The following is a 13343-nucleotide window of genomic DNA, read 5'->3' as shown; positions in this document are numbered from 1 at the left end:
ACGCTAAATTTAAAGGGAATTTTAAGGAGTTTTTCAAACATATTGGAACGTACCTCAATATGAGTTCTGCATATCATCCTCAAATAGACGGTCAAACATAAAATCTCAATAAATGCTTAAGAGGTTACCTTTGTTGTTATCCAGCAACCAAACAAAGTAAGTGAGTTCAATGATTACACCTTGCTGGATGGTGGTACAATTCAAATTATCACACTTCCGCAAAAATAACCCCATTTTAAGCTCTGTACGGATATGAACCTCCTAAATGGAAGGATTTAGCCATCACCGAGACAAAAGTTCCAACAGTTAAGGATCAGTTAGAAGAAAACCAAAAAGTCTTTCAAGCGTTTAAAGAAAATCTAAATGTTGCAAGAAATCACATGAAGCAGCAAGCCGACCAACATAGAACAAAGAGATAATTTGAAGTTGGAGAATGGGTATTTGTTAAACTTCAGCCTTACAAGCAATTATCCCCAAAGCAGAAAGGAAAAAACAAATTGGCACCAAAGTTTTATGGATCGTACTAGATTAACAAAAAGATAAGCCAAGTAGCATACAATTTAAGTCTTCCAGATAATAGTCGAGTTCACAACGTTTTCCATGTATTTTGTCTTAAAAAGGCATTGGGCAAGCACTAATCAACACAGACAACGCTTTCGATATTAGATGATGAAGGCAAGTTCGTTTTAGAACCAGAAGGAATTGTTACCACCAGGGAAAGGAAATTACGATCTCGAGTAATTAAAGAGTACCTTATCAAGTGGAAGAACCTACCAGAAGAAGAAGCCTCTTGGGAGACATAAACGTTTCATCAATAACACCCGTCGTTATGTATGCTTTGAGGACAAAACATCTTTTTGAGAGGAAGGAAATGTTATGTAAAAATTTAATAAGTTGTAATTATAGGGTAATTAGGCAAAGGGGCATGCTTAGAAGATCATGCCCTTTCACCAAGAGGCACCCGAGGCAATATATAAGCCAAGGGCCCTTCTATGTAAAACCATGATTCATTCATTAATAAAAATATATGTATTTATGTCTATCACTAAGCTCTATGCTCCATTGTATTTGGTGTAATAGTGGCAACCAATCTTTTGAAGTTACCAATTCTCTAAAAATTCTTGTTTCAGTTAGAATAAAAACTCTCCTTAAATCTTTGGAAGATGGGATATATCAACAAGGGAAAAATGCACAAAATTGCCAAATAAACCAACTTAATGATAATAACAATTCCCACAAACATAAACCAAGCAAAGTAAATAAACCATCTTACTCCTCATGTGTCAACCAAGATTGACGATGAAAACACTTGAAAAGACCTCAACCCACCACCAAATTTCACCCTAGGCCTAATCGCTCAAGTAGGCCTCCATTGCGTACTAGAGAAAAGATGAGTAAAAAATAAATGATCCAATGTGTGACAAGATGTGCTAAGGGAATCAATCGACCTCCTATTTATACAATGCATAGGTTGGTCAATTTCCCTCCAAAGGGCTAAAAGAGCCCTAGAATACTAACAAATCCATGATAGATGCTAACAAGGTCACTTGGCGACCTCACATATAGCCATCCCAATGCCGAAACATAACATAAAGCCTCAAATAGCCCACACGTTTGAGCAATAATGCCTTCATTATCAAGGGGCTGCTTCATGAACAAATAGAGCATACTCATCATCAAGTGGGTCATCCTCATCAAAACGTCTATACAAGGGTGCCAATTCTAAGGAGCCTCTCTCTCATCAAAAGGTGCAAAAAGGAACCTCTCAAAGGTGTGCATCATCAAGCCATCTTCATCATTATCAACAAGTAGATGATGCTCATCATCAAGTGAGCCATGCTCATCAAGACGTCTCAACAAAGGTGCCAATGTCATTACTCCAAGCCCTCTAAGGATTACTTTATATGGCTAAGGAGCAATGTCATTCATCAACAAAGGTGTACCAACCCTCCAAAGGGGTCGCCATGCATCATCATCATCAAATCAGCTCATCCACAGGGCAACATCCATCAAGAGTGTACAAAGCCAGCTTGAGGGTGCCCCGTGGGCTCCTGTGGTACATCATCTCTGTAGGCAACATCCTAGCTCAATTGTACAACATCCAAGGTGCTGGAGGGAAAGGAGGTCATCGTCAACACTGCTGAATCATCTCAGGGCCCAACACTCCTCAAAAAATGGGCAATGTCCTATTTCCAAGTGCTCTGCTGGAATCTCCAGGTGGGCTAGATGTCCTCTTTGAAGTGTTGAAGAGGCCTGGTAAGATCTTTCAAGCCTCAAGTGGTGGCCATTGGTACCTAGGGCAAACGCCTAACTCAGCTCATGGAATCAAGTGAGATTATCATCAAAGGTACCATAAACTATAAGTGCCTTCTGTTTGTGCCCCTCCTAGACAATGAGAGAAAGGCCTCAAGGAAGGTCATGCTGGACTAGGGGCAAATGACAACCACCAAAGTGAAGCAGGGGAACACGTGTACGATCAAAATCGTTCAATCATCCAATTTAACCTGTGATCCATACTAGAATGCCTTTAACCATTAAATGAAATCACGTGAATACAAAAATGGTCAGTGTACCTCATATTTGAACTGGCTAGATGAAATAAATCATTGGCTGGAGAGTGGCTGAGAGGCATCTGAGACTGGCTATCTGTGGATCATGGTGAGGCTACTGGCTGGCAAGCTGATTCAAAAAGGAGAAAAAATTTCCCCTGGGGGCTACCAACTGGCTGGTGGGTAACTGACCCAATATGCAGTGCTTATAAATTCCATTTTTAACTGTCAAATCCTTTGTTTTCTTATTACCAATCAGTGCCGGTCAAAGATCAGCTATCTCTTCTAGGTTCTGTTCATAACTGAAGAATATTTGAAGTCAGAAAGGGCTGATTCCAGCTAGCTGATCTTTGAATATTGATTAGAGATGGACTTTTTTGTTCAATGATGAGGAACTGCTGTCAATTGGCAATAACAGACAACTCAGCAAACTGCATTTGAAGGCTTCTAATTGTTCTTCCAAGGAAGCTGAACTGTCCCAAGTTTTTATCTAATATGTTGAGGGCATACGTTCTAATGATTTTCCTTTTACTGGATGTTTCCCGTGGGCCATTTATAAAGACAGAAGAATGATGATTCACCAAGGACTGAGATTTTTGATAAAATGAACTAGGACAAGAAAGACAAACTAGAACCAAATTCTGTTAGTCAAAATCCTCCCCTAGACATTTTTATTACAGGTCAGAGAAGATACAGTTTATGGAGGCTAATTCATTTGAACAAAGTATGGCTTCTTAGAAACCGAGGCATCCCAAAAATATCTTCTGAAATCCTATTTGCAGCATGTGTGCACTGTGGCCTCTCAGAAATACTGTGTGGCGTCTCAATTAGGTGTTTTATTTGCTCAATCATAGTTTCTCAGTTCATGTTGTTATGTTTTCCCTAGTTCATCTGCAACATTTTCCACCCTAGTTCATCTGTAACATTTTCCAAATAGCATGAGAACTGTACCAGCTCAAGGCAAACATGAATAAGCAGCTGTGAATGAAACTAACTTGCAATAACCACAACTTAGCAGATGTGAATGCAGTTGCGTGGTGTTTTATATGCTGATTTACGGTTTCTAAATTTCAGCTCACCCAGGTTGGATGACAGCAGATGGTTCCTTCCTCTTACCTTTACCTGCTTGTATGTCAGCTTGGTATTTTCCCACTTGCCTGGTATAGGAGGTGAAGTTGCCCCGTGCATGGCCACATTAGAGGAGATTGGACAGACAGATTGGAATTGCTAAATGAGCTTGCAAAATTTGAATAAGACAAAGCTAGGCAAAGGGAGATGGTTGTAACATGCTTTTTAGATTCTAAAGCCTAGGTGCCATTTAGAGCCTCATTGATTATGTATTTTGTTGCTGAAGCATTGCACATGGTGCCATTTTGAAATTTTTTGATATATTCACCTTTACATGGAATATGCATGAGCACTAGCAGGCTTCATATATTTTGAAAAGTCTAAGTATTTTATGGACTTTTAGTGAACTGAGTCATTGAAATCAGATCAATCTGAGTCAATCCGAGTCAGAGTCAGAGTCTGAGTTGACCCTTGACCGATTCCGAGTTTAAAAACTATGGATGTAATTTTAATTAACCCAGTTATAACTTATAATGTGAATTTTGTTTTAAAAGAGTTTAGAAACACGATTTAGTGCATAACTTGAACTTTGGTGCTGCATGCAGATTGCACAGAAGAGATGCAGTGTCTGTAAAGGTTCAGGACTAGTGCAAAGAGAAAAGTATTTTTTTCGTTGCTATAGTTGTGGTGAGTCATAATTAAATATTGTATCCTCATTTTTTGAATGTTTCTTACAATCTATGAATGGTCATTGTAAAGCTCCATGTAGCATGCTTTTCGGTTTCCTTGCCTTTATTCAGGATAATGAGATTGCCAATTTTTAGGTGGTTTTCCCATAAGGAGTTGGAATGTTCAAGCAATTAACATTTCCCTTCAGAGGTGGGATGATTTACTTTTTGATGTTGACTTGCTGCCTACCATTTTGGAAATTAACAGGTGGATTTCTTCCTTGGCAATCATGGAAAAGATTCTTCTCGGGTTGAAGAGGACATTACCAAGAGAATGAAGAGAGACATAGTCCATCTTCAATTTGCATTTCAAGCTCTCCAGTTTCCTCCAGTCTTAGCAATATGGCATTGGTCTTCAAGTCTAGCAACTCGAATTGAATCCCTCTCTTTTATTCTTTCAATTTTAGTAACATTGCTGTTGCACCAGCTATACTGATGATTTTGGACCAATCCATGCACAGCTTATAGTTTCTTTGAAGGAATGTGAATTTATAAGTTTTTATTTTCTTAATCAATAAATAAAATATAAGACAGCATATTTGTGATATTGGCGTGACAGTTGACATCAATGTAATAGTACTGTTTTCCTCGCCCTTCCCATCCAACCCCTACCTTTTTTGGCTGATAAGACCTCAGTTTCTGTTATGAAAAGCTCGTTAACATGCGATGAGTTCAGACAACTTTCTAGCAAGGAATGCTTTATAGAGGTTTTCCTTTCCATGTTAGACATGTAAGGGACCTCATTGAAAGATATTCAAGTTTTAGTGATGACCTGAATTAATAGAATCTCAGATAGAATATGTTGTTTCTGGTAGAAAGGTATGGACATTGGATATGTAATTACATTAGTATTAATTAATACTGCTTGTCAAAAAAGACAAAGGTGGGTAATGGTAATACCCATGATGTCTACTAATCACAGACAACTAAAATATACAATGTCGCATTCACCCTTACTAATGTTGAAGAATCTAGCGCACATGTAGTTAATGAGATTCTTCTGGACTCGATAACTCTTTGTGAGGCATTTTAATTTTCTTATTAGCACGATCTTCCCTTTGACATTATCATAGTGTGTGATTCTTATTTTATCAAATAGACACCAAAAACAAAGAGACAAGAACACAAGAAGTTGGCATTCTGCCAGGGCCAAAACCTCTCCCTCTTGGAGAGGAAAACCTGCACAAAATTCTTCTTATAGAGATTCCAATTGACAAATACCAAAACCATGACCCTTGACCTATTAGGCCACTCCAAGATTAAGACACCAATCCTCTTCCTTTGTCACTGCTGAGATCATTATCATAGCTGCACCATGACTGCTCCTTCATTGAGATCTTCACCATACCAACGGGGTTGCCATATAAATGATTGAGATCTGTTCCTAACTCCACCGAGATCATGACTGTCTCATGGCTGCACCTTTTAGACAGAGTGTCTTCTCATCATGATTATGCCGAGACTATGTGTGCCATTGTGGCACTTTGAAATCATCTTCTTCACCGAGACTGTGACTGTGTTTTTCCATTACAACGAAATCTTCCTTGCCATAACTATGCCAAGACTACTTTACTGAGATCCCTTAAGCCGAGACTGTAGTATTCTTTCACCGAGATCTGTACCATCAAGGAGGAGGCTTTGTAATCATTAACGAGATTTGTACATCCGAAGTTTAGAGAGATTCCAAGTTTCTGCGCTTCATCTGAAGTTGTAAGACTAGTCCGAAGTTCTGTACCCAATATGTCATCCGAGACTCTGTAGTGGACTTCTGAGAAATCTTAGACAAGTCCGAGATTCTTCCTGTGCTTTTGTGGATACCCCAGCTGGGTATATATAGGTGTTATGTCTTCATTTTGAGCCGACTTGTCCAGGTGAATGTTGTGTCTTTTATATGCGCTGACATGACATTAATATATATATTTTGAGGCTGACATGATGTTCTCTTCATTGTTTTGCTTGCAGTCTTCTTCTTTGAAGGATGGTGCTTGTCTTGGAGGGATGCTTGACACTAGGTTGACCCATGTACATTACATAAATTCTCAAGAAGAGCTCTTTGACATGATTTCGATTCTTTGACTTTCCTAGACCTATGGAATGAGCAAGAAACTCATTTATATAATTTATAAAAATAATAATTTTTTTGTCTTGACAAGTACAAAGATCAAAATTACATTGACAAATACCGAACCTAGTTACACTTTTCTTCAACACTCCCTCTTAACTAGGGAGGTATTTACACTGGTACTTGGTTATTCTCAATCTGAAGAATTTCTCATAAGAAGAATCGGATTGGTAATCCCATTTGTATAAGATCATATCAACCGACATTGTCATAGTGCAAGGCCTTGACTAACAACTCCATCTCTCCACAAGACCATGAGCTACAATGCTGGCGAGACACCTTCATCATTGTCTCTCAAGGTACATACCCACCTAGGTGTTCACTGAGTATGACTTTCTAGGACTGTTCTTTTCTTGGGTTCCCAGCCCTCAAAGAATATCGATCCTCTTTCCTACTCTTGTCTTGGATGCCCTATACATCCTCAAAGAACATCGGATGCCAGATGATTACCCAACCCTCCATTCTTTCTTCCCAGGTGAAGACAAGAATGTTGTGTCTATCATGTGTCTTCATTTCCATCCACGACCTTCACCTAGACTTACAGCTGTTAGTCCTAGTCTAGTGCATGACACATGGAATAGAAAAACACAATTGTTACCCATTTGTAATTGGGGGTGATCTAATCCAAGCTCCCTCTTGATCAGGGACCTGTCAACGCTCCCTCTTAGCTAGGGACTCTTCTATACATCAACAACTTATCCTTTGTGGGTCCTTTAGTTGTTTGATCAACTTTTCTCCTTGATGTCATGAAAGTTAGTTAAGCTTCTTTCTTGTAGGGAAACTGTCATCGATCACTTTCCTTCTTAGTTCGTCATGTCATTTCTTTCTTCATGGAAAGTGGTATTCTTCATATTTGGAACCTTCGTCATATGACTACTTCTTTCTCATCCTTCTTCTTCCATTCATCACATGAATGCTAGTTGTACTTGTAAGTAGCCCTGTACAAACTTATCCAGATATTATTAAAGAAATCAAGTATATCATTAAATCAAATCATACCTTACTAGGTGGCTCTTCATCACGACATCTTTCTGTAGGTATCAACATCTTTCACACATATTGACATACCTCCCAAAGATATCCATTGTCGAGGGCCTTCATCCTTTTCAGACTTTCATCAGAGTCTTCATATTTTTCCGGGAGGTTTCCTATTTAAATCTTCTTGGTCTTTTGGATGTTAATTGTCTTTATCATGGTTGCATATCTCACGATATCTTCCTTCCTCACACATTCCATCAGTAGCTATTAATCAAAGTTTCTTCATTGTAGTTAATCACCTCATACTTCATATGAGGACATATTATGTTGATTTCATCTAGTGTGACTTATGTCTTTCTGCATCCTTCAAAGGAGATTGTTTTCCTTCGATCATGTTTCTTAAGATGGAGGTATTGATCTACAACCATATCACATGTCATTTTAAAACTTAAATGCAAGTATACATACCTCATTTTACCTTTTAGGTTGTCCAGGCTTCTTTCAGCAGCTTCCTTGATTGAAATATCTTCAACCCCTTGAATTGCTCTTACGTCATCATATCATTATTCATGAACTTCACAGGTTGGAATTTCTATTGAAACACTTGCTTCATCCCTGGATTAGTGAATCTTCTAGTGAATATTCCATCAGAGAATCTTGAGGATCTTAAAGATCCCTATCTAGCATATGTTTCCCTTTTGTTGTATGATTAGCCTTCTTTAAATGTTTGACTTCTGCAAAGTTGTTGCCTACAACTTGCCTTCTTTCATAGAAACCCTAAGATGTTGACTGAGGTATCTTACTTATCTTTGAAAATTTAGACACCCTTGTGATGATGTCACAAGATCTAGTTTCTTTCATGATGTTACACCACATCCTATCATATATTGTAGTCTGTTATGAAACCAACTTACAAAAAGATAGAAAAGATAGATCACCGCCTTAGAATTTAGCCTCTTTGAGGGGACATCCTCTTTTACATTACACAAGTGAACAATTCTTCGATGATACAAATGACAAGACCTCTTTTCTATATATAGGAGTTTAAGTGGTCATAATATAATCAGAGCCGACATAACAATAATAATGTAAGGGCACAATAATAACAATAGTGGGCTTCTATGGGGCACAATAATAACAATATGGGGACTACATGGATACAACAATATAATAAGGGGGTTGTACTAATAACAATAAGGGGTTACCCTAGTAGTATAGGGACCTAACATGCCCCTCTCCTTCCAAAAATGTTGTCCTCAACGCTTGAGTAGTTCTTGATGCTTCTGTATAAAATTTTTGTCCTCCTGTGGAATCTTCAGCGGGTAAGTTCTTCGACTTGATGAGATACTCTGAAATTGGTTGATTTCATAGTTGTCGGGTTCTTGTTTCTGTGATTGCTCCAGGCTCCAATATGATTTTTCCTTCCTCGTCAAGTTCTGGAAATATTGTTTGAACTGGGATCTTCTGCAACTTTTGAATGAGTGGCCACACTTCTTCGTCCTTCTTCCATTCATCCCTTCCTTCTTTTATCCAATCTGGTTGGATAATAGAAATATCACAAAACAATGCTTCCACATCCTCATCCTTTCTTGAGAGTGCATATCCAACAACATTTTGCTTCCCTTTTTTGTAGATGATTTCAAAGTCATAACCCAACATATTTGTGACCCATTTTTTCTGTTCTTCTAAAGATAATCTTTGTTCTAAAAAGTATTTAAGGCTATCATGATCCATTTTTACCTTGAAGTGTCTTCCCATTAGGTAAGGTCGCCATTTCTTAAGTGCATGTAGTATTGCCAACATTTCTTTCTCATAAGATTTCTTGAGATGTAGCCGTAAAAATACCCAATCGTCTCCATCGAAACTTCGTTCACTGCGATGTTGATCTTCCTGTTGCTTCATTAGATTTTGCACCAAAGTGGTGTTATCCTTTAAAAGTTGGAGAACTTGTTGCTGATGCTCGATTTGATATTTCACTACCTGAATCTTTTTCTTCTTGATATGTCCTTCTATCATGAGAGTTTGAGAAATGGTAATTTCTTCCAATGCATTACAAGATATGGTTGGATTCATTTCTTGATGCTCGATGTGATCTTTCACTTCTTGAACATTTTTCTTCTTGATATGTCCTTCTATCTTCATAGTTTTAGGAGTGGTAATTCCGACCAATGCATTACAAGGTATGGTAGGATTCATTTCTTCTTTCTCGATGTGATCTTTCACTTCTTGAACCTTTTTCTTCTTGATATGTCCTTCTATCTTGAGAGTTTGAGGAGTGGTAATTCTTGCCAATGATTTACAAGATATGGTCGGATTCATTTCTTGATGCTCGATGTGATCTTTCACTTCTTAAACATTTTTCTTCTTGATATGTCCTTCTATCTTGAGAGTTTGAGGAGTGGTAATTCTTGTCAATGCTTTACAAGATATGGTCAGATTCATTTCTTCTTTCTCTGGGGTTGGTTCCTGGTATATATCCTCTTCTTTTGATGTTTCTTGATCCTTTTCTTCCTCCTTTTCACACTCAATGTAAAATAATTTCTTCTCAGCACACTTATGACCTTCAATGTATTTGTTATCACAATTGTAGCAAAGCCCTTTTTCTTTTTTTTCTTCCAATTGTTGTGGTGTCAACCTTGTAGGTTGTGGAAGGCTAGGAGAAACAACACTTCCATCTTGATAGTTTTGAGGGGTAGACTTCCTTGTTGCCATAATTTTGCTTTCCACTTTTCTTTCCAACCTGAATGCATTTATTAATGAATTAGGTTCCCAAAGACGAACCTCATGTTGAATGTTATCCTTTAAAGTCCCTATGGAGACATTAATCCTCCACTTCTTTGGAATAACATTTTTCCTTATATTCAATTTTTGAAAGCCTTCAATGTGCTCTGCCATTGACCACTTTTCTTTGAGATTTATCAATTGGCTAAAGAAGGTGTTTCTTTTTGTATCCTCATAATGTGCTATCATTTCCTCCGTGAAAATTGACCACGTAAGAAGTGGTTTACGAGAACAAAGACCTTTATACCATAAAAATTAATTCGGTTCTAAATATGAAGATGCAACACGTACCTTTTGTAACAGTTGCACCTCATGTAGATCAAAATATTGCTCCATCTGTAGTATCCAATTTACCGGATCCTTGCCATCAAACTTCCTCATATTGCCTTTTCTTGATTTTAGGAGCTCGATATTGAAACAACTGTAACTATGTAATTTCAGATTTTCTAGTTTTGAAATCGCGCCTTGCAGTAGCCCTCTTTGTCCTCTTTCCAAAGCCACCAGTCTGAGCGAAATTGGATTCTCCAAGAATAGTTATGCACAATCTCCCAAGATGACCTGATTATATACCTTTTAGAAGAGCGAACTTGTATGAAGTGCCATGTGTCAATTTTTTAACTTTCGGATCTGAAAGATATAAACAGGAAACTACAATGCGTCCTCTTTCTGTAACTGCTGACGAAATTTCAATGCGATGCTCAGAGAGAAAGTTATGACGATTTTTCCAAGGTCACTTGTTTAAGATGTAATTTGGGAGTCTGACAAAACCCTAACTTCCTCAGATCATATATCCGAAAATATAGTGAGACAAGATTTGAAATTCGGACCTCAGGTTCAAACCACTTTCCTCGCAAAAGGGTTTTTTTATTTTAGCTTCTGAAACTTCGTAGTGAACACGTTATAGTGAAACTTCCACGATGACCTGTTTTAGATGAAATTCTGGAGCTTGCAAAAACCCTAACTTCCTCAGATCATATCACCGAAAATATAGCGAGAAAAGATCTGAAATTCGGATGCGAGCTTCAGTGCGATATTGGCTCAAATGGGTTTTGTTATTAGCTTCTAAAACATCGCAGAAAAACAACTATAGCAAAAATGCCATGATGACCTGTTTGGAGCAGCGAAAACCCTAGATTCCAAAGCTCTGATACCAAATGTTATGAAACCAGCTCACAAAAAGATAGAGAAGATAGATCAACGCCTTAGAATTGAGCCTCTTCGAGGGGGCAACCTCCTTTACATTACACAAATGAACAATTCTTCGATGATACAAATGACAAGACCTCCTTTCTATATACAGAAGTCTAAGGGGTCATAATATAATCAGAGCCAACATAACAATAATAATGTAAGGACACAATAATAACAATAGTGGGCTTCTATGGGGCACAATAATAACAATATGGGGACTACATGGACACAACGATATAATAAGGGGGTTGTACTAATAACAATAAGGGGTTACCCTAGTAGTATAGGGACCTAACATAGTCACATTCTATGTAGGATCTAGGAGCCTAAAAAGAGACTTATAGAGAGAGGCTAACTTAAAGATTTCTACTCCCTCTTTTTCGGCTCCTTCCATCCTATCTAGAGACATGAATTTTCTTATAATGTTCATGATTCCTCTACTAGCTTCCCTAATGCCTACCTTCATGAACTCAAAGGAGACCTTATTCAATGACTTCATTCATCTATGAGGACCATAACTATCGTCCTTATTTCATGCAAGGACCTTGTTATGAGGATTATGACTATCCTCTAGCATTTCCATTCCCTTGCAAACTGAATTCATTAAATAAAAAATTGATTAAACATGAGAGATACTTACTTGGCATGTGAAGAGGAGATTTTCACCTTGATGCTTCCTTTGCTTGAGCCACCCATCATGAACGACTAGTATCCTTTTACCAAGACTTCTTTGGAGACCTTCTAGCACCATGACATTTTTGATCTTGTCATTGCCGAAACTGGTTTATGATCTTGAGATCATCTTGATTCCTAATTCATCTTCTTGGTAATTTTGACTCCTACATTTGAACACATTGTTGACATGCTCGTGATAGATGTAGAGAGGCACTATGATGTGAGCCCGAACTTGCCACCAAATAACATAGACATAGATAGTAACTGGTTGTGTATAGAGAGACTGTCTTACTACTGAGATTGTCTTCTTCAACAATATTTTGTTTCACTGATATCATGGTAGTAAGGAACCCGAGACTTATTCTTGTAAATTAGCATCAAAATTGAGATTATAATTTAAGCCGAAACCATGAGTGCTTCAGTGATCCTCTTCATCTATGCGAGACTGTATACTTTGTCCCCACTCGAGCTTCATTATATCGCTGAAGTCTTCATGAGGTTTGTACCTAGATCCATTGAGATCATGATTGTTATAGCATCATCATCATAATTATTCTTAAGATCAAGACTGCATAGTGTGTTACTATGGGACTTTCTCCATTCGAATTGTATTGATACTGTCTATGTTGATGTGGGATCCCTGAGAACCTTGTCATCACTGTTATGTAGATATTGTGTTATCCTTTCTATACCGAGACTTCCATAATACTGTTAAGTATGATAAAACAGAGTATTTCCTTCTTGTACCGAGACCCTTGTCATGATGCTTATGCTAAGATTGTAGAAAGTTCATCTGAAACTACAGTGACCATCTGAAGCTTGAACCTTTATGTTGAAGAGACTGTATCACTGTTCCTTGTCCGAGATTTCTGAGATATGTACGAGGGTGTCACTATGATTACCATAGAGATTTTAGAGGTATGCTATCCGAATTCTGTTCTTCATACGAAGTTGTAGAGAAGTTCTCCTTCACCTTAACTGAGATTGATATTGACTTGTCTTGTTGTTGCTGGTTGAAGATTGATCTTTTAAGTGTCTCTTTCATGCCCTTCCTTAGACTGCAACCATAGCTCTAATACCATGTTGAAGAATCTAGGGCACATGTAGTTAATGAGATTCTTCTGGACTTGATAACTATTTGTGAGGCATTTTAATTTTCTTATTAGCATGATCTTCCCTTTGACATTATTATAGTGTGTGATTCTTATTTCATCAAATAGATCCCAAAAACAAAGAGACAAGATCACAAGA

General features: G+C 37.8%; 1 protein-coding gene across 2 annotated transcripts in view; it reads left to right on the top strand.

Moving 5' to 3' along the window:
- LOC149201111 (uncharacterized) overlaps positions 1 to 4890 on the top strand; it is a 144531-nt gene extending 139641 nt beyond the window's left edge. For both annotated transcript variants that reach the window (XM_089402872.1, XM_089402874.1), the window contains 2 exons: positions 4223 to 4304; positions 4554 to 4890. In XM_089402872.1, coding sequence (XP_089258998.1) covers positions 4223 to 4304; positions 4554 to 4600 — 129 coding nt within the window. In that variant the 3' untranslated portion in view covers positions 4601 to 4890. The remainder of the gene's footprint in view (positions 1 to 4222; positions 4305 to 4553) is intronic.
- Positions 4891 to 13343: the final 8453 nt, after the last annotated feature.

Source organism: Pinus tabuliformis, chromosome 2_1, assembly GCF_031772625.1.
Source record: "Pinus tabuliformis cultivar Carrire ecotype Pingquan chromosome 2_1, CPIR1, whole genome shotgun sequence".
Taxonomy (NCBI): Eukaryota; Viridiplantae; Streptophyta; class Pinopsida; order Pinales; family Pinaceae; genus Pinus; species Pinus tabuliformis.
The sequence above is the reverse complement of the archived record's forward strand: the minus strand, read 5'-3'. Positions and strand labels throughout refer to the sequence as shown.